The 27,421-nt window shown below is 41.1% G+C and overlaps 1 protein-coding gene across 4 annotated transcripts in view; it reads right to left on the minus strand.

Moving 5' to 3' along the window:
• The window catches only part of SEMA6A (semaphorin 6A), a 112,593-nt gene that overhangs the window by 30,613 nt on the left and 54,559 nt on the right, over positions 1-27,421 (minus strand). For all 4 annotated transcript variants that reach the window (XM_049795730.1, XM_049795729.1, XM_049795727.1 and 1 more), the window contains exons 4-17: positions 22,686-22,746; positions 21,118-21,180; positions 20,163-20,264; positions 17,268-17,358; positions 14,189-14,308; positions 13,047-13,135; positions 11,929-12,146; positions 8,952-9,083; positions 5,972-6,127; positions 4,363-4,539; positions 3,502-3,642; positions 3,326-3,406; positions 1,855-1,913; positions 7-27 (exon numbers count right to left, since the gene is read on the minus strand). In XM_049795730.1, coding sequence (XP_049651687.1) covers positions 7-27; positions 1,855-1,913; positions 3,326-3,406; positions 3,502-3,642; positions 4,363-4,539; positions 5,972-6,127; positions 8,952-9,083; positions 11,929-12,146; positions 13,047-13,135; positions 14,189-14,308; positions 17,268-17,358; positions 20,163-20,264; positions 21,118-21,180; positions 22,686-22,746 — 1,511 coding nt within the window. The remainder of the gene's footprint in view (positions 1-6; positions 28-1,854; positions 1,914-3,325; positions 3,407-3,501; positions 3,643-4,362; positions 4,540-5,971; positions 6,128-8,951; positions 9,084-11,928; positions 12,147-13,046; positions 13,136-14,188; positions 14,309-17,267; positions 17,359-20,162; positions 20,265-21,117; positions 21,181-22,685; positions 22,747-27,421) is intronic.

The following is a 27,421-nucleotide window of genomic DNA, read 5'->3' on the forward strand; positions in this document are numbered from 1 at the left end:
CCTTACCATTCAGGGCTACGAAGGAATCTGAAAGACAAATAACAGGGGAAAAATCATTATTTCTCTCTCATTTTTTCTTTTAATAGTTTGCTGCTAGCAAACTTTTATGCTTCAGCTGATATTTATATGTTTGTGATTAGTACCCTAAGGACCCAGGCAAAACTAATATTCAGACGTACCTGACAACAATGTCTGGCTTTGAAAGTGTTCTACACCAGTGCTGTGCAAAGGATACCAAGTGGGAAGGTCAATGTCCTCCCTGCCATGGCTTGCTTTGCAAGTCCTAATCTAATGCAACGCACTACAAGTGATGCAGCCAGCAATGTGAGTCAATGAGGACAAAACTCACATGACCCAAGACCACATGAAGTAAAGATCAGCTGGGTTAGCAGGGAGTGAAATCTACTCCTGTGCAGTGTCAAGGTTCAATGCATCATTCAGGGCTAAAGAGGGATTTAAGCAGGGTATGGGCTTTGCTCCTCTCTGCACAGGAGCAGATCTCTCTCCATGCGCACAACGTGCTGTTTCTGAATAATTTCTTACCCTTTTTTTATATTTAACTGATATCAGGTACATTCCACTCCCATCTAACCTATTTGCCCAAAGAGAGCAAAACTGGCTGAAAAGGGCAAAGTTGCACCAGCTGGGAACTGACCTGATTTTGGTGCTAGCCCATTTTAAAGGGAGCACAGGAAGGACTATGTGTACACTTCCTTCAAAAAACTTAGAGACAGCCTACATAACTCTATCCTAGCGCAGAGGCAGAGGCAGTTGTAGTTGAGATGGGGGGCATGCAGAGGCTGAAATCCTTGTATTACCTCAAGCACAGTGATCACAGTAATAAATGGCTCTTCAACAAGGATGCACAAGGCATGAGAAACCTCTGGCTTCCTCCAGAGGAGCTGGCCTGCACTGTATCCCATGGCACACTCTAGCCCTCCATCATTTTGCTCTGTATTCCAAAAGTGATGACTCTCTCACTGCATGTTATTTCCTCAGCTTCAGCAGTTTTATGGCATCTACAGGCATCAGTGCAAACTGGGCTGAAAATAATGTGATTCTTGATTTCATAATGTTTATAAATAATATTTGGGGCTCAGAATTAAACCAACCCTGGCAAGAACATTTGGAACGAGAGCTGTCCTGAACACAGATGTTGGTATTCCTGAAGGCTCAGAAATCAGCACGCCAGGTTTCTTTGCATGCAGTGCAAGCTGTGCACTTTTAAGCACCTCAGTGCAAAATGTAAATGTTTAAAGACTGTGTTTAAGCTTCCAACTCATGCTGTCAGTACCTCAGGTTTCCCATCAAAATTTCTTAGGCAGAGTCAGTAGTGCCTGACCCATAATAGCACTATGTTGTCCAGCCTGTGTGTAAAATCCACTAAGATTCACAAGCTAAGTAGTTGCCACTTCTTGATCTGGATCCAAAACTGAAGCTTTAGTTCACAGTCTCCCTGTCCTGTATGGCAACGTAGCCCAAGTCACAGTGTACACCAAGAAACCAAGCCACTTCCATACATCTACATAAACAATCCAACCACCATGGCTAATTAAGGCAATGAACACCTAATTCATTATGTCATTTGTATAATCAATATCCTGTAGAACTGAGGTTTTCTCACTACATAACTGCTTTGAATTCTGATGTTTGTATAAATCACACCACCTGGGCTATTTTCTTTAAATTCATTTAAACAACCGTTCCTCTTCTGGACCTGCATCATTAGCCACAGTTGCTGCCCCTGTTGTGGCTTACATTGCAACAAAAGAATGCTGGACAGGTAACGGTAATTTTAGGCATTCAGAATGATGCTGTGACACAAGGTAAACAGAGTGTAAAAGCTTTGCTTACTTTGGCAGTCACCCAGGCCATCTGTATTCCCATGTTCTATGTCCTGTTCAAATACCAATCTAAATAATAGAAAGAAACAAAACAGTATGAATAACAGTCACAGGCACTACCAGAAAGAAATTATCACATGTGCAACATTGAAATAAAGCCCCACCAGGAAACTGGCTGTTTCTTTGGAACTTCCACGCAAAGGCTGAAAAATTGCAATATAGACATTCGAGTTATTTGTCATTGCTAAATGATTTCTTATGATCTTCTGATGATGCTTTGTCTTTTTTATTATTACTTTTTTAAAATCCACTGCATGGCTCATTCTCAAGGGAGGTGAACATTCATATTTTTTGAACTGTTAACTCTATAATACATGGTATTATCAGAAGCAATTATGATCCTGCCTTAACTTGTCCATATAGTAGACAAGTTGCACTAATACTTTGACGTGAGAAGGAAGCTAACCCATTAGGTAGGTACTGTGCTGTGGGAAGACAACCTGCAGTCCCCTACAACTTGCTATGGAAGTGCAAAAAGACTCAAGAACTTTGGGCATGCTGAGAAAACCCGATATGGACACAGGTGCATTTTAACATTATTCTACCAAATGTCCAGTCAGGAACAGTCCACACTCTAGTAGTAAAGCACATACAGACAGATATAGCTATGGCATCCCCGGTGGACAAAACAATTTGAATTGAAATAGCTAATTAAGAACAAGATGCAAGCACAGGGATGGTAACTCATCCACTATATACTGAAGACCCGTACAGAAGCAGGGTTGAGGGCGACCAGCTGTGGGGCTGTCGAGGTTGTGCGATGTTTGCGCTACACTTCCACCACTACCTTGAGGAAGTACAGCTGTACCTCCACATGGGCAACCATGAGCTGTGTCAGATGTGGCCAATAGATGAGAGCTCTGAAGTGGAGCTCCCAGCAAGGAAGCTTTAGTAACCACATTTAAACAAACCTTCACAGACTTTGGTCATTATAAAATAATTAAATTCTACCGTTAAGCAAGGGGAGATCCAGCACTTCTCTGAATCTGCTTTAAGCTCTTACTGTGCTCTGTGATTCCTCTTAGTGATGCACAGTAAATTAGAAAGACTGGTTTTGTTTTCAGTGGACAAATTGCTTCAGTAATTTAATTTGGATTCTATTGCCTCTTTAATCAGCTGTGATGGCTCCAGTGTGGGCTGGTCCAGACATACCCATCCAGTTCCCTCCTTTCAATAACACGCGGACCTTAGTACAGCTCTTTCATTTTCTTCTTCCTCCTCTTTCAGCAGTTACCAATCAGCCGAGAGTTCACATCAAAAAAATTTGTGAGACATTTCAGAGGTGAATGCAAATGAGGTAGAAACAAACACTTCCCACATTTTTCCTTCCCTAAGAGCCCCATGTTTCACATAGCTCTGCCCAAGACCGCCTGGCGCCAACGCCAGAGCTTCACGGCGCGTCCCCCAGAGCCCTTACTCACTTGGAGCCAAGGACCAGCTGTGTGCATGACCCACTCTCCTTCACCCACCCGCAGTAAGGGTCTCTGGAGGCTATGCAGGCCCTGGAGAAAGAAGAACACAAGGCGCCATTCGTAAGCGCTCCCGCCTTCCCCACGCCTGCTGTGCAGGCTTCTGACAGCCTCCGGAAAACACATACTTTTTGCATTTGCCGTGACGCTCGCAACGTCCCAGGGGAACCTCGATGACACAGGTGGAGAAGGCGACATACAGGGCGCTGCTGGGCTTGTCAAGCTGCATGCCCACGATCCGCTTGTCCTCCATGCCGTCGTAGCTGCACCTGATTTGAGAAAAAATTGAGACGAGGTTATAAATAAGTTCTGCTGGGAAACCAGATGAAAATTTAACGATTCCTCAAGCTGAACACCTCCCCTCCCCCTCAACTCCCACAAAAAAACCTGAGAAAGGTAGAATTGAACAAGCCGAGGAAAAAGAACAAACATCAGCCACTAAAAACATTGACAGACATATAAGCAAGTATTAAAAATGCATGGGACAGGGGAATAAGAAGTGAAGAGACATAGCACACCAGACAAGCTTTCTGAGGGCCCTTCATTTTTTCTGTTTATTTTTCTCCAGCACTCAAAATAGCTGAAATTTCTGCGTGATTATGGGCCGCTTCAAAGCCCCCTTAGGCATATTTGAGTGAGGCTGAAATGTGGGAAATTCCCCTTGGAGAGTGGCTTGCTCGTTGCTGAATTATTTGGAGAGGAATCAGTTCTTTTCATAGGATTAGAAAATTAATCTTCCTTTGCAGAATTTCACTTTTAATTATCCATCAACTGCTCCATAGGATGGGCTATTTTCTACACATACTGGATAAAAAATATCTTATTGCAATGTAGAGACTGATAAGCAGACATCCCCTCCTCAAACAATTTAAGATTACTCAAAAAACTTGGCTTCTCTAACCACTTCCCTTTTCATGGGACAACCTACTCTCTGGGAAATCTGAAGTTCAAAGTCACCCATGCATTAGTACAAAGAATCAGATACACACTTTTCAGGATTGTAAACATTCATCTCCTCCAGGAAAAGGCTGTCATTTAGGAAACCACTGTTTCCTGTCCGTGCCAAGAACTTCAGGATGATTCCCTTCTCCGATCCCAAGAAAACTACAGTGTAGTTCTGATACGGCCCAGCAGCAGAGTCCACAGCAATTTTAGTCAGGCGGTATCTAGAATAACAATACAGCATTTTGCATCGCTTGGGATTAGATTGCCATTTATTTTATCACTTTTTCCACTTCAGAAAATTGTGTGGTAGCCTTCTAGCAACATATAACATATTTAAGCACTTTTCCTAGCTGAATAACCCTGTAAGTCAACACGGACTGTACCAGTTTATGCCCCCAAATGGTGGGGAATTTTCCTGTGTTTGTCTGCACATGCATATGTCCAATAGATAGCAGAAGCATTTGCAGAAAACTGAAGGGGTACCAAGAGTCTGAGGCCATTCAGGAATTATCCTTCCAACCAAAAGTAAAGTACTAGCCTGGTGACTTCTTCAGGCAGAGGAAGAAAATCAGCACAGTGAATTTTTTTTTTTTTTAATTTGAAGCTCTGTACCATTAAAAGCAGCAATAATGGTAACTGATCTACACTCAACTTTTTGGCAGGAAAAGCTGTGCCAGTGCAACAGTGAGACATTAAACACCATTCTACCTCACTAAAATAATCACACAACTGCCACTAAGCGAGTTCAGAGCTGAGATGATATTGAATCTTGGGATGATTCGATTTATTGAAAATGAGTATTGGTGATTTGGTACCAGTTATCTGGTACTGGCGATCAAAGGAAAGCACTCCTCTGCAAGAGTTTGCTGCTCTTGTCTTTGGTTGGAGATACAGAACCTGACATAAAAACCTGACAGAAGATAGATTACTAAAACTAAGTGAGAGCCTTCCAGAGCTAAACACTGCCCGGCACAAAACTCTACCCTTGTACAGAGGAAGAGAGGAAAATATGGAAAAAGTTAGTCACGTTATTCTGTTCACAAGTGGAGGGTAGATAAGTAGTGTAGTGACCACCGCGGAGAGTGGGAATGTATTTTGATAGGAAGGGGATGGCATATTTGAGGCTTGCTGATTTATAAGTCTTTGTTCAAATCTCTTCATTGTTTTTTTTCTCTTGTTGCCATAGAAAGGATACAGATTATGTGATTACTTCTGCCTGTACACTTCTGTAAACATTAAAACATACCACTACATATCCCGACAGACTTCATATCCTGTGAATATATCCTGGCAGACATGTTTGTACCCTGTGTACATATCCCTGGGCTGTCTGCTGATCCTTGCCCAAAGTTTTCTACAGAGCTGTCTCAAACACTGACCCATGAGCCAACAGGCGGGTCAACCTTCCCCACAAGGCATTTCCTCCAAGAGTGGGGTTTCAGCACAGCATGGTTGGAAAGGACTGAGTTTTTTTCCTATCTTGAAAGCTGCTCAGGAAGTTCTGAGGCATCTGCTCAGCGCTGCCATCATTCCTAGCTGGATTCGTGCCCAGCATACCAAGGATGTTTACAGAGTTTGAGAGTACTCTGAGCAAGGCTATTAGCACAACTTCACAGCTACCATGAGGACAAGAGTCCACTTGGAGGTACATACCTGACCATTGTTCTCAGGAACCAGGGTCGATTGACAATGGAAGGTACAGCCTCATCCATCAGTGGATGTGTTTTGATGAAATTCAGAGTATCATCCGGGAACTCGTTAGAGGTTACATATTTTTCTAATGATGTAGAGCCAGCACAGCAACCAGGCCTAAATAAAACAAGAGGGTAAAGCCAGAACACTTATCAGATGCCTAGCGCAAATCTCATTTTGTAATGAGGCCCTCAGTGAAATCTGATGTGTATTACAGGGGTTTAAATGGAGGATTGAGAAGTCTGGTAGACTTTTTCAGCCCCTCAGGGGAAGCCTAAAATCCTGCTCTATCCTCACTCAGCAGGACTTATGATGTCACCGAAAAGCACAAAGACATTTCTTCAGCAAAAGTGTGACACACACAGTTTGTAGTGCATCCTCACATGGAACCTAATCACTGCATGTATGCATTGGCTTGATGCTGCCCATTGGCATAGGTGCTTTCTGATCTCTAACTTGCCTAGCTGACTGCTCTTTCCTGGAATAAAAGCAGTCCCTAACATACAGAAGGAATCTGATTTTTTTAGAATGTGTGAGGGAATGCTGCTTTCAGTCCTGTCTGGTAGAAAGCGGACTACTGGAGAAGACAACCCAGCAAGCATCCATGTACACATTGGTTTTACCCTTCTTTCAATTCGGATGAGATGATTTCAGTATGGTAGCACATTGAGGACTTTCACTGAAATGTTTTCTAATTGTTCTTCCTCAACTTAAATGCAAATCTACTCACCCCATTCCTAAAATCTACCCTGCTCCTCAGAGGTAACTTAACCTTCCTGCCTGGACAGGTCATCTCTACACAGGAAGCAGTAAATTGCTTTGCCTGTTATTAATATTTTGTGGGTTATTTTCTCCAGCAAAAGGCCCATTTGATCCCATTTCCTAGAGCATTATGATTCTTCAAGTCTTAAGGCCACTGTGAGATGGGATGATGAAAGATGGACCACCCACTCATCAACATGCTGCAGCGTCCCATTTTCATCTGCTCTAACATGGGTAGAGCCACTGACATCAATGTAGTAATGCCAACTTGAACAAAATATAGTACTAGTCCTATCATACCTGTCGCTCAGATTTAGATAAATATTCAAACCTTAGGTAATTAAATGTTTTGTAGGAAGGTAGCATAAGACTGGAGGGGACTAGCTGGGTCAATGAGTTGGGTTCGACACAGCTGCACAATGAACACTACATGCAGAGACTGTGTGCTCTTCCTCTTCGTATCCAAAATATTTTAGTTGTCTTGTAACGGCATATTGAATTAGCAATAGAGGGAAAGAAGGAGAAACCAACAGCATCACCAGTCTCCTGGGTCCTTGCAAGGGCACTGATTCATGAGGTGACATTCCCAGAGAACTCTAGGGAGCAGCCTATGCCTTCTGGCAGCATGGGGCCTAGGGTTTCTGTAAATCTAATCTGGAGGCCTACTTCCTCCTAAATCCTAATCACATGATTGGATTAATCTTGTTTTAATCTCAAAACTGGTTTAATTGAGTAAACATAAAACTGAGTAAACTCTGCTGTGCACCTCAGCAGAAAAGGGAAGCGAAGCCCCTGAAACGCTCTGGTATGTTTCTGAGAAATGTTAGGATCAATAGGAGCACTAATGTTTCTGCACCATACTGAGATATCCAAATAAAAATGACCTTATTTCAAAGGTGTCTTGTGCCTCTCATGCATTTCAACATGAGTTAGAAGTAATGATTATTTCTGTTAAGCAGATTTATGGCCACATGTTACATGAAACAGTGTTCACCAACACAGTTCACGTTATGTCCTGATGGCTTAGAAGGAGCACTATTATCCTGTCTTCATCATAACTGTTAGCCTGCTATACGTTCATCCTACAAACTCAAAATGCAACTTTCTCTTCTTCCTTCCCACTGAAAGAGAAGATTTCTCTTTCTCCTTTCCCCTTTCCCTGCCAATACTCTCTAAGTTCCAAACATATGACCTTGGAGCCCTGGTGCAGCCTTGCACTACCAAGGCAGCCCATCATGTCAATGAGTTGTTGAAACACTGCAAAAAGGAGAATAAAATCCAGCAACACTACTAGCAGGTGCCTTACTAAGGCTTAGTCTGAAATCACCCAGAATTTACCAGATTTTCCAGTCACCTCCAGTCTCTTCTCTTGAGTGACAACTTCAGAATAAAGACAGCAGAGGAATACTGTACTCGGCAACTCTAAGACATGATGGGCCAAATTTGGATTTAGGCAGAAGCTCAGTTGCCACCACAGAGCTTCAGATGTGTTTTTCTTTTGAAGTTATGTAAGATATCACAAGCGATGTAGAACATACATTAAAGTGGTAGAGCTTGACTGAGATAAACGAATTTGCTTTATCTACATTCATATCATTCTCAGAGCAAAATGCCACTGGTGTAAATGAGTTAACAAATGGCTGTCAACAGCAACTTGTACGAAATGGGTGCTTGTAGGAAATATGAATAGAGTGTAGTAGAGGAGCCACGTGCAAACAGGAGGGAAGTGGAAACAGGGAAAACAACTCATAAGGAGGAACGACGTAAACCGAATCTCCATTTTGATGGAACACTGTTTTTTTCTTCTCACAATGTGTCCTCTGTGGCACATAAATTGCATGTTAACCGCAGAACAGCACACCACAGAACTGGTGCAGGTTTTGTAATGAGATACATCCATTACTGAACCAATTTGCAACAGGTGTGTAACTCACATCACTCTTAAGTGACAGACTATTCTGACCAAGTGGATCTGATGCTGGCCTGATTTATGTTACACAAATCTTGTTTACGTGGAAGAATTCTCACTTGCATACCTTGGATCCAAATGCAACTCCTATTTTACTGTTACAAGATGTATCTTCAGTTGTATTTGCACCTTACAAGGCTGTTCAAATTAGCAAAAAGTACTCTGTTCTGCATACAGGAACAGAACAGTATCACTATACATGAAACATACCTGGGCTTGGGCACTCGTTCATCAGGAACTGGTGTCCATGTGGAGTCTGGAGACTTTTGTTCTTTGAATCTCCCAGTAAATACATTGGCGATGTCAAGCATGTCATAGGCACAGACTGCAGAGCCAGGGATGCTGCAAAGTGACATTTCCCAGAAATTGTTACTCATTCTGCAGTTATGCATAAAATCTTGAGTGAAAAACATGCTGTATAGAAGTCTTCCTGTCACAGGCTACTCAATCCTGAACTCTGTAACCTCTGAGTATTGACAGGAAAAGCCAGCCCCATGGAAAAGCCTCAAATATACCAATCAGCAGACAGCTCCTGCCAGCACAATTTGTTTCAAAGCCTCTATAGAAAGAAGTAATTACAATCATCTTGAAGAAGGGAAAGAATCTGGAAACTCTGGGTACCACTGGCGATGCATGAGGAGTAATAGCTAGTCTCATTCAAAGCCCATTATTTGGGAATTTAAGTTCTTGTAAGTCACAACATCTCTCAGTATTAATTCTCACAGTCCCTGTCATGCATCAAAAATACACTGCAGACAGTTCAGAAGTTGGTGCTGATCAAACTGGGAACATACTGCAACATGCCATTGACCTGGCATTTACACATTATTACTCCATCCTCCCACAGCCTGATCTCCACCAAGTTTTCCCCATGGAAAGGAGTTAACTATGCTTAGGATTTGCTTAACTCAATGAGGTGTAAAGAGCTTAAAGAAGCAAATTCAGTTTTATTTTTAGATCATAAAGTTGTAAATTTCAACTTTTTGATTTATTTGCAAGCAACTGCATGATAGCATTGTCTGAACAGAATTATATCCTTACCTACATACTTTCTGAAAAGCTTAGGGGTTTCCCATAGGCAGTCGCCTGGAAGCATGAATTATTCACTTATCCACCTTTCATTTTTTTATACGTGAACTACTGTATTCGTGTCTGACTTTCACCACTCGATTTTATCAGGTAAATAGCATGAACACAGCTGGCTGAGGCTTTCAATCCTGCTTTTAGCTAGTAGGTTATTATACACCAAAGAAAAAATGTAGGAACTATACTGTTCCAGAGAATAAAACTAAACTCATAAAGGTATATAAATTGATAGAAAAGTAACTGTTTGAATATTAAAAGGTTTCAAAATGCTTATTACTGAAGGAAACAAGTAGGGAGTCTTACTTTGACCTTCACAGATTGGGGTATTTTTATGTGGAAGGAAACTTCAAAGCTCTATATTAACGTGATACTACATAGCAAGAGTTTTAAATGGAGGCAGCCACATGCAAGAGTTGGTCAAGGGTATATTTGGCCACACACAGGACCTCATCCTAAAAGACACCTCAAGACCCACACCAGCTAGAAGATTTTGCACTTTGCTAAATTAAGCCTTAAGAAAAAACAACCCTAAAATCTTGAGGTGTCCTATACAGAACTAAAAGCGCTCAGAACTGTGCTCAACACATAACTACACAGTGATGGAGGGATCACTGCGGTGAGAAGATTGTAACAGCTTTTGCTCTTGAGGATGGCAGTTTGCAGATCCACAGTGTGATAAAGCCATAAGGATGGCCTACTGTGGACTGCAGACAAGCCATCTCCCAACCGCTGGAGTACAACCCATCACCCGTTCCTACTCTGGGTGACCTCAGGTTAGACTGGGGAATCTCTTCCAGCTCACTCTAGGGTGAGGCTTTGTTCCAGAGATCAAAGATACTTGTTGCAGCTTTTCCTCAGTGGAGGAGGAATGAGAAAGAGGGGTCCATGTCAGAGGTAGGTCTGTTAATGAGGTGTCTCCAAGCCTATGCGCCTTCCTGTCATCTTCAATGTCTGGCAAAAACTGGGGTCTATAAAATAGTACCTTGATTTTAACACCAAGTACTTAGATTATAAAATTCAGGGTTTAAGAACAAGTATTATCCATGACACACCACAGGAAATACTAGCAGAGTGGGAAGACAATTTCAATTTTGAGATAATCTCAAGACACAACCTATTTTCTGATGCTGAATCTCTGTTCACTGGTTTTTATTAAGCCAGTTTGCATAAAAAGAGATCATCTTAATTTAAGCCTGTATTCCCTATTGGTGGCATAATTATTCCACTGCAGTTCCTATCGTTTTGATGTAAAAAGCAGTGATTATACATTACAGGCCTGGGCTTACTCTCATTTGAAGTCAGTTCTGTGCATGACCTCACTGAGGTCAGGCTTTGACAAGAGGTGGCGAGTGTACAGCAAAACCAGATGAATTTCAGCAATAAAGTTCCCCTTTCAGCTCAAATGTTACTCTGTGAAACAGCAATATATTTTTTAATTAGAATGCTACTATTTTTTTAACTTCTCTGGGAGACCTCAATAATTAGATACAGTTACTCTTCTAATAACTTCTGGAGAAACATGTTATAATGTGTAATGGTAATAAATTCTTTGCAGATGAACTTTTGGAAAACCACACGAACAATGAAATACGGGTGTTCTGGGGACCTCCTCCCCAGCCAGCAGGACAGCTTAGGATCTTGACTCTCCCAGGAGAAAATGCAAGAGTCAGAAGGGATGCATGAACTAAGGGGAAGGAGCACTAATGTGGTTCTTGGAGGTTTAGATGTAAACAGGACAGACCCAGTACTTTCTCTGCGAGAAAAAAACCCATATTTTCTCTTTGGAATAACATTCTGCAAGTTACATGCTGCAAAACTTCTTGGTGGCTGGTCTGAATTATTCCCATGTAAAGAAAAGTTCATCCAAGGAATGTTTCCAGACAGTAAATGGCTGAAAGCTGCTCTAAATTATTAGGTATAAAATGCAGTAAGCAATACCAGAGTATCTTAAAATGAAACACAAACTATTGATAAGCGCGTGGTACATAATAATTACATTGTATGAACAATCACTTCTCGTACCTTCATAAAGTAAATAGAAACTGCGGTGAAAAGCAAAACATAAAGGAAACAGGAGGTAAAACGTTATTGTGCCTATTACCTATTATATGGAGTGGAGAAGGTTGCTAAAACAACATCCCGGCCGTTGAAATGGATAACATCTGTAACCGCCTGCAGTATGTTAAAGTAGAAGTGTGAATCGCCAGGAACTGAGCAGTTCAAGCGAGCCTTGAGAAATGAAGTCCACTGTTTTTCCAGCACTCTCTGAGATCCTCCCATGTCATTTTTGCAAACCTGAGCCACCCTTGGGAAAACTACCTGGAAGAAGTAGAGCAAAAATAATGGAGAAAATGAAATGTTTGTTTGAACTAAAATATTTTGTTGGAGTTGTACTTTTAGAACATTTGGAATAACACAGCAAGGTGCTTAATTTAATCCCATGTTTCCATAATCTGTGACAAATAAGAAACAGAGAAAAAATTCAGCTTTGGAACAGTGTGCTATAAAAGATAAGGCTGTGGCATTTACTATACAGCCATAAATCCTTCAGGAGATCTGTTCTCAACCCATATAAAACTCATTTCCATACAGACTGCTTAGCTTTCTATTTCCCCAAACAAAAGCACATTTTATATTCACAGTCCCTGCAACCCACGCTGCCTGCTCTGACTCTTGTGTTTTCAGCACTTAAAAACTATGCAAATCTTGCTGGGCTTTTATTCCTGCCCTCCACCTTTGTGACCTTGGTCAGCTTTTCTGACTGCTTAGTCAGAAAGCTATTGTGAAATTAGCGAAAATGCAGAAAGTGTTTAATTATTCTTTGCAGAACAGCAGAACACAAAATTCCCGCCCCTGTTTACTCAGCACTCCAGATTTCTTAAAGAAAAATAACTCCCTGCTTTGGAATCCATTTTTAACAATTACCTACTACGCTGAACTAATTACATTTGCCTTGTGCTTTTTACGATTTGAGAAGAGATTCCAGTATACATGGTCACCATAAGAAACCACCCTGTTTCCTTTCAAGACAGTGCAATGTTTCACTCCAACCAACCTTTTGGCTTGAGCGATAGGAATCTTCTCAAAATGATGACCTTGTCATCATGATTTATAGTTCTCATTTCAAGGTCACTCCTAACAGCATTGGTCCAAGAATAGCATATGTTTTCCTCCTCTTGAATCTGACAAAGTCATTCAAGGCAATGTTTTTGCCCTTACCTTTCCCATGCTGTTGTACTCCACTGCTATTTCCCGGAAGAAGAAGTAAATGTAATTGCCATAGTCCACTGCCTGGACAAAGTATGGTTCTAGAAAGAAAACCCGGGCATCCTGTTTAGGCACCATGTATAGCATATAGCATGCAAAGAGAAGCCAAATACATTCACACTAAACATCCAAAGGTGAAATGCCCACATTAGGCAAACTTGTTCAGTTTTCAGAACTAGCGACATCACCACCACAGAAGAATCGCTGTCTGGGGACAGGACAGCTGGGGTCAAGTCTGTGCAACATCACTGCAAGGTAGTTGAGGGTTTGTCACTAACACGTCTGCCCCACGTTGTACGAGGAAAGGTAAAGAGTCAATATATAATGGTATGCCTGAGGGGTCCAAGCAGTGCTCTTTATGGCATGCAGGCTGTGTGTGGAGGGAATAACAAACCATGTAACTGTTTCTGCCCACACATGTCTGTAGCAGCAAGCAAAGTGGGACAGCTAAAATCGACACCTGGCAAAACATTTCTGCATGCAGAAAAAGACTTCAAACTATGGCTTTGCTCACTGTTAAAATCACTCCAAATGCTAACTATTCATAACGCCTACATGAAGCTAAACAGCTCCGTTCTTAACAATGAGGGCATTTAGAGCACAGAAATTGCCTAATTCAATGGCAGCTGTACAATCCCTATGAACCATATAAGAAAGGCTTTGTGCAATATTCCCATAATTTTATTTTCATTGATGAATCTTAATGTTACAGGACAAGCCCTCTATACTTCATGAAGCCTTGACTGTTACCTAACACAGTGCTGGGGCAGGAATATTTTCAAACACAGCCCAAGCACACCGAGCCCTGCAAGTTCCAACCTTTATATCCAACAGCTGTAAACTGATGGATTTCAGCTTGTAAAGCTCGCTGGAATATATATTCTGATCTACCACGCTCATAGTTTCTGTCAGGTCCAGTAACTTGGGGTCAGGAGAAGAGGGAAGAGATAAACACATCAGTGTAAGTAAGAGATGCAATTTACTTCCTTCTTGCTGCCAGAAAGCGTTGGTGAAATGAAATGACAGAGAGGTCTGTCAGGAACCCAATACTCTCATCAGAGATGCCACTTTTTTCATTTTGTTTGTTTATCTACCTTTCAACCACTTTGAGTCATGTTTAACTGTCCGCAGAGTTGGGCTGTCTCCAAGGCTCCGGTATATGACTGCATCTATTGCAAGGAAGTCGGTCACTGTGGCAGAATACAGCTTTCCCTCTGGGGAGGAAGGAAAGAAGAAACAAGAGGGGAGGAGCACTGGAAATAATATAATCGACTTCTCTCATCAGTCAGGTGAGATGGGGCAAACAAAATCATCACAATCTCCTTAGGAACACGGAAGGGAAAAAATCCAGCTAGGTAAATGGGACTGAGCACTGAACAAGCAAGTCACCAGTTTTCAAAACGGTAGTTTCACAGGGATGCTGTGGGAGAAGAAACCTTATGGTGTAATTGTTCTCCACCTTAGGTAAGTCATACTGAACTACCCTATCCATAGTTTCCCTACACACGCCTCTGGTTCAATGCTCATAAATTCTGCCTACGTATGTGAGCAAAATAATTATGGGGAAGCTGCAACAGAACTGTTAGTTTTAACTGGGAGGGCAAACCAGGCAGGTCTCAGGGACTGTCAGCTAATTGACACTTATGCAAATTTCTCCCTTTGAGAGCACTTCTCCTCTGCCAAAGATCACTAGCAAAAAATTAAATAGCGTGCAGGGAGCTCAGGCAAAACAGGGTTGCAAAGAGATGGAGGAGGATTGCCTATCTATGTTTCTTTTCTCCAATGTGTTTTAGGCATTTCCTGCATGAATTTATGCATTCCGCTCTCTTGAAGAACCAGAGGACAAGCGGTAAGAAAGGGTCTACAAAATGGCACCCCAAGGACAACCAAAAGATGCAAAGCAATCAGTGAAAGCATGAGCTCCAACAACATTTTAAAATGCTAATCCATTTGTGGGTCACGGTAACTGTACAGGGGTGTTTCATGTGCGAGACAGATCTTGGAACATGATGTCTGGTAGGAGCACAAAGCACCGTGGTATGAGGACAGCAACTTGTGTCTCTGGTGCATCTACATAAAAATCAGAATGGCCTATATCTCCTTTGACAAGAGATTATTTTGGGTGCTGGGCCTTGAAGGCGCCAGCACTGAGAACATACCAAGGACAAAGCAGAGAGGCTTCTATTCGTCAAGCTCTCCTCATTGCACATACAGACAATGTTTAATTTCAGCTCAAGATTTAAAAATCAGAATGTTTGTTATTAGCAGGACTGTAGTCTTTGTTCTGAGTCCCACAATTCCCATCACTATTTGGCTCTTTAAAAATGAACTTTTTTTTCCTTAGCAAAACCAGAAAAAAATAATTACAAAAAAAAGCAGACACTAAAACCAATTTTAAAATAGAATAAAAAGCTGAATTGTTTAGATATGGATGTGTGAACTCATGTTAATATAGTCACACATTTATTTTCTTTCCTGCCAAGTTCCTGAAGACTATGTGACCAATTACAATTCGCACATATCAGCTGTAATAGCTACAGGCTGCAAGAAGAGCCATATTCATGTAAGTGCACCCAACAGACTCAGATGACCTGGATTAGTGCCCTAAACAGCTCTGAAACTATTTTTCACTGCAGTCTGAAAAGTTATCATGGGTATCAATATGTATGGCATATCAAACAGTGATTTTCTGAAGCTAACAGATTTACAAGGTATATTCTACAAGAATTCACTTGAATAGTATCAAATTTATTCTGAATCATCATGAAAGATTATGATTACTTCTATAAATATACTTTTTATTTTCAAATAAAGCGAGGAATTCTTCAGTGACAGAATAGGAGTTAACTTACCAAACTTCAACTGAATGCAAGGTAAGTGTTTACATTAAGTTGGTCATAAATGCTTTCTTGGCAAGTATAGTGAGAAAGGCCCTTCTGAAAGGTCATTCAAACTGCCCTAAGACAGAGAATCTGAGACACATGGGGTAAAACTTTCTCTGAAGGTGTCTCTCTCTTTCCATCATTTAGGAATTACCTGCTACAATCAGAGAATTTCTACTTTATGTTCTTTTGACTGTAATTAAGAAATTACATACTACCACCATCATCATCACCATTATTTTTGAAACAAAAGGACTGATTTATTTACACTATAAAGAGTTAAAAAAAAGAAAAATAAAATTGCAACCTCTTATCAAATCTGTCCTTTGTGAGGCAGACGCCACCTCAAACACAGTAGTGCTTAATCAAGCCCTCCGGCTACAGATTCAGTTGAGTGTGGCTGAAATACTTGCACACTCTTAAATCTTCAAAGGAATAGCTAAAGTATTTCCACGTGAGCACCCAGACTCTGCTTTCTAGCATCACACCTGCTGAAGAGGACTAGCATTATCATAAGTGGCTTCTGTATTATCTTTACCACCTATTTTACAGCCAAATCTAAGAAAAGATAGGCAAGGTTTACACTAAGAGAAGTTCAATAAAGAAACAATTTAATCAGGAATTCATGAAGAGAAGTACAAAAATACCACATAATCAACAGCCCAAATTAACCCCATTAATAAACACTCTTTTTTTTTTAGCTATTGTAGTAGAAATCAGTTAACTGTATTCTGCTGCATGCAGCATAAATCATTATTAACCAACACACTTCTCTTCTTTGTCTACAGCAGCTGGTAACATCACATTGAGATGTTTTCTGCTTGAAAATAAAATCACCTTCCCTTTCCTTCTAGATCTAGAAAAGGGCACATCACAGCATGTTCCCTAGCTTCCTTTTATTATGAAGATTAACTTAAGCTTACAGTTGTTAAAGAGCATATCCTGCCCGCTCCTCATTAAAGTTCACTCAAGCCTTGACTTTCCTTGACTTTCGCAGAAGCTGGATGTAGCCAGAAATGGTGCCTCACACTGGTCTGGCATCATATTATCACAAATCCAGGAAATACTGAGCCAGGAAACTGAGGCTGAAGGCAATGTTTATGATAGTGAAGTCAATCCCAGAGAAGGGAAGGCTTCCATGCTACTGACTTCCTCATGCCTCCTATTTTTAGCCATTATTCACTCCCTTGGCCACCTTTTAGATTTTGGCATTCTGGACTCAAAAGACACAGTGCTATGGTGAGCCTGGCTGCAGGACAGAAAGAAAAAAAGTTTATCTCCGTCACTTTACCTGCGAACAACGCAACATTGGCATGCTTTGCATCATAGGGACACCTGGCCATTCCACTGAATTCATCTCCCAGGAACTCCAAGGTATCCATCTGAAAAACGAAAGGGAGCTCCTCAGACAGAGAAACAAAACTTCTTATCCAGGATGAGGCTTATGACAGTGTTTCTTCTTTTCTGGGCAGGGAGGAAGGTCCTTTCTCTAACTGTGCTCCTGACTATGAATTAAAAACCTGACAAAAATCATGGTGTTAAATAAAATCAGTCTGAAGAAAACGTATCCCATAAGTCAGTCATTCTTTTGCAGCTAATCACTCTTACCCTGACACATTTTACAAAAGTCTTCAGTCTATATTTTATCTGTACACAAGCTTCCTGTTGAACTACAGCAGGCTATGTGGTCTGTGGTTCTGGCAGGGATTCAAAATTTATCCTCAACAGTGATCCAACAGAAGCGCTCTTATACACAGAAAAGACTGCAAGCCACAGCAGTCAGAAGAAACAACACTAGGACAATTATCTGTGTGTGCATTTTTCTCCCCAAAGTCCGGAGATCCTTCTTGCTCTAGTCTCAACAGTGGTGCTCTCTTCCTTGATTTGCATACTCAGAAGGATGCTCTCCAAGTCTTACTGTATCAGTTGAGTCTGTGTCAGGGAGAAATCCTCTTACCATCAGGCAAGAATTAATCTGTGCAGGAATTGTAAAATCTGAGGCTTAAGTGTAACTCCTGGGAAATAAATTCACCCCGGGCACTGATAATGATACAAATACACAGAATAACTTTACGCTAAGTTCAAGAGGGTTTAGTGAGCTATAGGGGAAAGGTACAGCTCTTACCTCTTTAAGATTCTTATACCACTGTATTTTGGGAATAAGAGTCTTTCTAGCATATTCAAGTACCTTGAGCAGCTCATACTGTATAAATCACATACAGTACAGGTTCACTGAGCATAAAAAATAAGACACTCAGCACCATCAACTACTCCAATCAACTTTTCGCGTGTATGTTACAGCACCCAAGTCCTCCAAGTGGACAATTTGTCGTCATTTGTTTTCTGTCATGTATCCTTCCTGTCAAAATCCACTCTGACGGGAATTAGTTGTGTTTACTCGAGGGCTGAAAAGCATTTCACATGATAGCGAGAGTTACAGCCCTGAGCAACTTTCACTGCACTGAGCCCCACACCCCAGGCTCATCAACACTTCCATTGTTAGCGTGAAGGGACAGCCCTGTTTTCTGTCATCTTTTGTGCTCTCTCTATATAATGCAGAAATACATGGAGCAAAAGCCAGGTCAGGTGTTGGAGACCTTCTGCTGCCTCCCAGAGGTATCACTATCCTGCCCCTGCAGCTCAGCAACTGGTGAGGCAGTCTGCAGAGGCCATGCATCCATCAAAGGGAACGAAACACCTGGAGTAAGGGTAAGGAGGGTGATTTATATCCCTCGCATCAGGATGCCAAGGAAATCTGTATTTGTATTAAAAGACCTAGCTTTCTAGCAAGTGGACTGGTTGAGATTTGTTAGCCACATTAATGGTACTGAGAGCTAAAAATGAAGAAACTGTGCTGGAAGACTAAAAACAGCACTGAGAATGAGAAGCTTTGTTGCATGCTAGGAGCAGGATGCAAGGAAAATAGGAAAAGAAGAAATGGCTGTTAACAGACCAGCGATCTGTACCACACAGTTACCAAGCCACAGGCTTGTATTGTTATTCAGATCTGATTCTTCCTCCACAGACTGAAAGACAAGACTACCCTGAACTTCTCTCCTGTGTTTCCTAGACTATAGCCATCACAGCGGCTAAACAAGGTAAAGCAGCATTGCAGGAAGAGCAAGGAAGAGCAGCAGTCACAGCAAGTACCACTAAGGCAGTTGTTTCCCTGGATGTTAATGTCTTTATTCTGTTTTTTACAATAACTCTGAAACCAATGACATGAGTGAGAATTGTGCTGTGACTTTATCAGAAGCAGCACTAGCAAGCTGTTTTCTTTTTCCTAAAGAAGGATGAGAAACAACCTGTTGGACATAGCAGTGCCTGGAAAAGAAGAGTCTGGATCTCAAGAGCCTAAGTAAATCCATTTCAAAGCTACTCCAGAGACATCCGCTGTTGGGGGTTATATCAGATTATACTGGTGCAAGCCTGAGAAAATGGGAAATATTTGAATAAACGGGCCCTGTTAAAATGCAGGTAGCAGGGACACAGCATGTCAAAGGAAGAAATTGGGGTCAAGGAATTAATGTCAAGTGTATATGGACCAGCACAGTTTTCTACACTGCTCTAAATAATATTTTGGCTTTGCAAATCCCCAGCTAGTGAGGAACACATCACCTTCCTTCTGTACCTTTCCCTGTGGAGATCTGCTGTCAATCACTTTTACAGCATACAATGCCATAGGACCTCCACAGCTTCTATATCTGTGGGGTCCCCAACATTAATCTTCTCAGCTTTTGCTGTGCTAAGCCCTCAAGCATCTTGAGAACTGGCTTTGGGATTGAGAACAGTACAATAGAGACATTTAAAACATGCTACTCCAGAGGTAAACCTCAGCACCAGTCTATGACTTGATGTGGGTATCAGTGAACAAGCTGAGAAACTTTCTGAGGAGTGACTGCATCCCCAAGCAGGGATCTGGAGGATTCTGCATCTATGGAGGGCAATGTAAAGTAGCAATAAACTCTTGACATGCAGGAGTTGCAAAGAAGTAGGTAATCAATGCAAGCAGTCCTCAGAAATCCACTCAACATTGAGGTCTGTAGCCCTGAAACGAGTCAGGATAAATGCTACAGAGTTGAATGATGCATTGTTGAATGACAACCTCATGCTGTTGCCAGCATAGTCACAATAAATCCAACAGAAAGACAAGGCATAAAGGAAATCCCATAAACAGATCACATACCTTGTAGTTCCTGCAAGAAGGGTTGAATGCATTTGTTCCACAGATAAACAGTGTATCCTCATTTCTTTTTAGGAGAACCTTAATAAAATTATGACATTCATCCTGAAGAAAAATAATAAAAAGTATTTTAAGTACTGCATTTTGGGTGTCTGGTTTTATTTTTATGCCATGATATTTCATCATCAGGTTTAAAATGAAATTGGCTGGTAGCCACTGTGATATTCTGGGCTTTATTTCAACTATGTTTAACTGACAATGAGCAAGACGCAACTGATTTATATTCTAGTGGTTTAAAAATGGTTACAAAGAACTGAAGACATGATATTCATATTACAGCTCAGATTTTTCTATTGTTCACATAGGTGAATTTTGTTTGAAAGCTATTGCTTTCCTCATGAGTGAAAAATCTGATCTTCTCACCTATCTTGCTGTAAGACAGTAGCATCACCAGTGCAATGTATTGGCATAAAGCATCTGTAACTGGAAGGGGAAGCAGGTGTAGAGAATCAAAGAGTCTGCATCTAATTCTGATACCACTTGTGCTAGTCATAGGTTACAGTAGGGTGAAACTGGTGTGAGAAACAGTCCTTCTACAACTGTACACATTCATACTTTCTGATGCTTTACACAAACTTCTCGGTAAATTCCTGCAGGAGGATGGACTGCAGCACTTAGCTTTTGAGGCTGTAGTAAGCAAAATCAGTACACTAAGCATTATGTCCAAAATCCTCAGTGCTTTAAGTATTACAGGATATTGCTGTGGCTCCTGTCATGTTTTACCACATTAAAAGTAAACTATTTTTGCAAATTAAAGCCTTCAGTAAGTTGATGAAAAAAGCAATTACTGGCAAGAAGTGAATGGCATGATCCATTCCACATCACAGCCAGCAGCCTGAGATAATAGTGAAGCAACTAAACTAAAGTGGCAGATGCAGAAGAAATGAAAATTGCCTACCTTATGTTTTCCCTTCATTCTGCATGTGTCTACATCAGCTTGTCTAGATTTCCATGTCAATTTCTGCAAGGATCAAGAAAGAAATCAATTAGACCCCAGAGGTTGTTGCATTTGATTTCAGAAGTAGAAGTCCCTCAGGGGAGAATAGCTGTTGAACATATATTTATTGAAAGCTTTCTGCACCCTTTCTCCATGATTAATTCACCAAAACAATGAAAGATCAGTGATGTGGAGCATTCACTTAATTTTGTGTTGCCATCTATTCATTAGACTAGAAACCTATCCTTTTTTTTTAAAGCCTAAACCAACAGAATTGAGCAATAAGCCAACTTTCAAAAATATGTGCACTTTTCTTAAAAGTAGTAGATGCCCTCTTCTTTTGATTTGAATTTCTTCTGCACATCAGAATAAATATTTATGGACTATAAGCCCTAACTGGATTCTAAATGAAATATGTATTCTAGAAGACAACATTTTAGATTAGCAAAGAAATTAAATTCAGGTAATTCTTATCACTTCAATTCAGCTAACAGGCTCAAGAGAGCCTTCCACCTATCAAGACACTACTGACTTTATCTGCTAACACTCTTTCTCCAGAACATTTACAGGTAAATCCCAGCCTGGATATTTTTGTGGTGAGTTTCAGGAGTGGTCAAATGTGGTAGGCTGATTAATTATAATAAAACTTTATTTAAAACACATGGTCTAAGACAGTAACACCTTAGACAGTATTGCCACAATACTCCTGATAGTGTTTCCCACCAGTAAACTAAGGCACAGTGCATTCATGAAGTGCTCCACAATGAAAGAGTAACCATGGATGTTTATTTCCTTTACAAGCCTGTGCCCTCACTTTTTGATGAGCAATTGGGCATAAGCTCATCTTCAGCATCTTTCATAGTTATAATGAAACGCTCTCTCCTCCTATAGTGGAATTAATCCAATGCTCAAATTCGTATGAACTTCTGCTGGACCAAGGCTGTGTTTGGCACATATTACACAATGTGAATGCAATGCAAAGGAGCTGAAGAGAGGTTATTTCTAGTATGTTTATGTTAATACAAAAAATGGTAATGCAGACAAAGCTCTTCATCGTTTGAATGTAACTTCCCATGGAGATAATGTGAATACATCTACAAAGTGGTGTTATAATAAGATTTTATTTAGCGAGTACTTGCATGAGTGAATAAAATTTGTGTGCATGAAAATATGTAAACAGCACTTGCTTTTTATGATGAAAGTTTCCGTATACTTAATTGGGATAGTATAGCTGTTATAGAAAACTGCTGAATATAAATGAATAGATGTTTGACAGATGTTCCATCAGGGACCTCACTGTATTTAAGTACAGATTGCTTATCAGCCCAGCTAAATCACTTATCAGAAATTCACAGAGGACATGATTGCTATTCTAGCTTTCACCAAATATCATTAGCAATGCCATCTTACTTGCTTATTACAGTTTTTACAGCAGCACTCACAAGTTGTTTGAAACAATGTCATCTTCCTATTTATTTGAAGTTTGTTCTAGTGTCCTTGGTTTCTGGATGATGATAAAAGCTACTTACTTTGCTAAAATAAATTTCTTCTGTATGTGATGTGTCCATATCAACAGTATAAATATGGTCCCTGTAAACAGAGGCAAATGAATGCAAAGTCAAATGGAGTAGTCAGACAGTTCATTTTCTATGAAGAGAGCTATCTATCACAAGATAATCCATAATCCATTCAAAAAAAGATCACAGGTCTTACCAGGGAACATTACTGGCAGCATCGCCTGCTTCTCCCAGAAAAGCACTTTCATATAAAAACTGTTTTCCTTCCCATTAAGAAAAAAGAAAAATGCTACAGAACTTCGAAGCGAGATTCTTTCCCAAAAGCAGCTATTTGAACAAATGAGATTTTGGAGAGGAGATGAGCCTCATATAATTTCTGCTCTATAGGTCCTACAGCAGATGCCATGATCTAGCATGCAGATGTTTTTGCATATCCTGACATCAGCTACAACAGCTCTTAGGCAGCCTTTGCCAGATTCCTGGGCTAGCAGTCAATGTGCCACATTTAGCCATTCAGGGTTAAAAAGAGGTTAATGCTTCTTTTTTTTTTTTTTTTTTTTTTTAATTATGTGTCTAACCTCAGCTGTGATAATTTGATTGACAATATGGTAGGCAAAAGGCTGACAGCCACAAAACTGTTCCCAGAAATCATTCTTTTCCTCACACACCAGTGGCCAAACTAAACTAAACTGTAAAATAGTCTTCTGAAAAAAAGTTCACATTTCTTTCTTCCATTTACTTTCCTGTTTTCCTGAGAACCTGTCCCTCTCTACAATTAGCTGCCAATCTCTCCTTGGAAGGAGGAAATAGACTCAGCTACTCAGGTAAAGAGATATTTTTAAACATTTTCCTCTGTGTAAGCTGAGAACAAGAACATCTCTGTATGGAACCTAAAATCTGAAAAACCCACCAACCCACAATGCTGTCGTAACCACCATATCCAGTTGGGACTGAGCATCTCATTTTTCCTTGAAATAACACTGACTTTTTTCAAAATGTAGGAAGCTGTGCAGCTGAAGCATGATCCACAGCATTGGAGGGGTCTGCTAAAAGTAGGGTACAGACTGTTTCCAGTCTCTCAAGGTTAGCTTCATTTTATTGGGTTTTGGGGAAACAGTGCTAGTCTCTTAAATAAAGCAAACACAAAATACTGCTGTAAGAGGAATAAGCAACACTTCTCTCACGTGGAGAAAAGAGGCAGCATTGTTGTGGGAACTGGCTTTTAAAAATCTACTGTCTGCTGCGGCGCTTGAGGCTGTTTGCTTTGCAAGATGCCAAACTGAGGAGCTGTGGGTTTTCTTCTCCTCCAGACTCTGTAAAAACAGAGCTGTCGTTTACTTCCAAGATTGGTTTAATGCTTCAGTTTATTATTTGCCTGACTTTACTGGCAGAGCAGTGGTCAGGGTTGGTGCTGGACTAAAATTACCTATTAGCATGATACCAGCTTCAAAGATTACTGCACGGTTCCATTTTTATGTACATCACTCTTTGTTGCTGTCACTCCTACTATATAGAAGTGGGAACAAGACTTCTTAAATTGCAAATTAGGTGGGGCTGGAGGTCTAAAAACCTTCCAGCACAGCTCTTGATTTTAATCACCAGTCTTGTTTTCCAGTGGTTATGATGCTTTCTTTTTAAACAAGACAATTAGAAAATACAGTGGTGGTACTCAGAATGAGTCTTGAGTTATTTAATTGCACTCTCAATAAAACAACTCTCAGAGGACTTACTTTCTGGTTCAAGAAACCACTCAAAGAAAACTCAGATGCTAAGTTACGGGATCATCTGAAAGAGGGTTAGTATCACGCAAATTACACAGCATTTTCTCATGCCGTTTGTGAAACATAGTTGCTGACAGTGTCATCAGCAAATGAAAGAGCTGTCAAATTCAAGGGAGGACTCTAACCACAGACAATGCGGGATTGTCCTTGCCCTCCTTTTCCCACTGCTGCCCAACTCCTACTATCTACTAGCTGTGGTCTGTGTACAGCTCACTGCTAATTAAGTTATTCTAACACAAATTGACTTAATCCTAGAGCTTCCGTTTTTCCCACCTCCAGTCAGCAGAACCAAGTTTTGTTGCCATGGCATAATCTTGTGGAGGAAGGGAATTTAAATAATGCCACCGGCTGTGCATGACCCTTGGCCACTCAGTGCATCGTCTGGAAAAGTGTAACTGCAAATGAGGAGGGAGCCATCCTGATTCCTCGCGGGCTCAATAAACCATTTTGTACATACACATGAGGGGAGGCAGATAACGTGAACAAAAGCTGCCACCATACAAGACAATGGAGGAGGAGACATGGCAAACTTAGAAAAGGGGGTGTGTGCATGGGTGTAGGGGAGTGTGAGGGAGTACCCTTCCCACCAGGAGAAAGAAAACAGAGCTGGTCCTTTGCAGACTGCAAGCCGGGTATCTGGACAGTATGGCTTCATGGGCTTCAGCTGAGTTATTCTAATTTATATTGGCTGGATATCTCTGCCTGGTAACATGAAATAAAGCCTTTCTGAAGCGACACAAAATTTTATTTGGTAATAGCTAATACAGGAGTCATTTACCCCATACGACAAAATAAGCAACTGACAGAAATTTTGTTCTATGCCAGTAGCTCAGTAATAAAGTGTTAGCAGTTCTCAAGTCTGACTTTGTCCGCTCCTGCGCACAGATACTGTCTGCAAAGCAAACACTGGATTTTCTAAAACAAGCAAACAAACAAACAAAACGACCCAACCCAAACCTAACAACCCCCAAATAAAACCTTTCAATGTTTAATAATTTTTTTTGATTGCTTTTCAGATAATTGGGTACAAACATAAACTTAGCAACACTATATTTCAATGTCTAAAAAAACCAGCATGAAAGCAACATCTGATATGATAGCTAAGGGATTTATGTTAGCTACAGTTTTCAATGAAAGTTGTTACAAAACTCTGAGAAACACCTTTGACTGTGTACATGTCTGCTTCAGTCTCTATATTTACTACTACCTCTAAAGGAGATGGGGTATTGCAGTTATAAACTTTCATTCACACTAGTTATCAAAGGATGACTCATTTTCTGAAGTTTATTACTTAAAGATAAAAATGACCTTTGAATTTTAACTTGTATCACATAGGTTTCTCAGCCCAGCAGGGATTTTATTCAGTAACGTGTGGAGGGGGAAAAGAATATGTCAAAGAGTTTTTAAGTTATCAAAAGAAAAAAAGTGTAAGAAGATTTTTTTTTGTGCTTGTGTAAGTAGAAAACAGACCAGGTCTTTATTCTTTTTTGTAGGTCACAAGACCCTAGGAATATATAAGCACTCTCATTGTAGTAAACTGTTTTATACAAATATATAGCCACATAATATGTAAGAATGCATATTCAAATATCAGTACCTATACTATCCCCCAAATATTAGCATTCTTTATCTAATTTGTGCATGCAGTGGTTTCATATCCCAAAATATTTCGCTGGGTTTTCCTGCTGTAACGCTAGTTGCTGGGGCACTGCACCAGTCTAATTGCGTCAATCTCAGTCTGGGAACAAACTATGAATACAGCAGAGCAAAATCCACAAAGCGGATTTACCACCTTCCAACCGCAAATGATTTCCTAATTTAAAGCAAAACAAATAAGGAAAGCAAAGGGAACTCAGCCATGAAAAGGAGGAAATCCTGCCACCACCTTTCAAACCCCTTCAGCCTGCTCCCCCGCCTTGCTCATTATCACACTAAATGCAGCAAAAATACTAATCCCCAAGCTCAGGCAAAGTGCAGGGAGGCCTTGCTGTGGGGTTGCCCGCACTTTGTGCCCTACAGCCAACACCACCACAGCTCCCATGGAAGGATGCATGCTCTTTGTCCAGACTTCACACAAGGGCTTGGCATGAGTGAGAAACCAGAGCTCCGCCACCCAGACCCCATACAAACTGGTGTATGCGAGAAGCCCGAAGAAGCCATGCTCTGCCGGTACAGCTGCAGTGCCTGGGTAGGGGAACGGGTAGAAGCGTGCTCTTCTAGCAGCCAGGGACATGACTAGGTGAGAACGGCATTCGGTGACTCTGCTGGTGTAACGCAGCTGATCGATTACTTGGTGCCGAGTGGAGATCAACAGACAGATCTCCACCACAGGACACATCCGACCACCCAGAAGATGGAGAGTGTCTGTTTGAGAAGAAAGCCAGGCAGCTCCCGAAGGCTGCCAAGGGCTTTGAGGACAGGGCTGGTGGTGAGAGGCTGCCTGTTCAGCAGCTGTTCCCTCTCACCTCCTGGCCATCCCACCCACCGCTTCTCCCATCTGCATGAACAGCCTGGCCCTCTGTGGCACACGCAGAAGGGTGTGTATTTCTCCAGTGGAGGAGAAGGACCAGAAAACGTGCAGGAAACAAGCTGCTACCAGAGGGGCAGCTTGCAGGGAGGTCCCAGACAGGATCTGGGTCCAAGCGCTCCTAAACAGGACTACCCACCCTTGCTAATCTGGACCCTTCTTGCTTTCATCCTGCATCCATCAGGTTAATTCCCACTCTAAGATCATCAGTCTCCTTTGCTAACAACAGCCAGGGAGAGGAAGTGTTAATGGCTGAGCTGTGCCAAGTTGGCAGCTGTATAAATCGGTATAGCTCCACTGAAGCTGATGGTGCCATGCTGAGCTATGCAAACTAAACGGGTGGCTTTAAATGCAATTTTTATAAAAAGGCATGTGCTTGTATCTGCACAGTATAGCTCTCCAAAAAAATCCAGACACCAAATTCAATTCACCTTGCTGAG

This window comes from Accipiter gentilis, chromosome Z (genome assembly GCF_929443795.1).
Source record: "Accipiter gentilis chromosome Z, bAccGen1.1, whole genome shotgun sequence".
Taxonomy (NCBI): Eukaryota; Metazoa; Chordata; class Aves; order Accipitriformes; family Accipitridae; genus Astur; species Astur gentilis.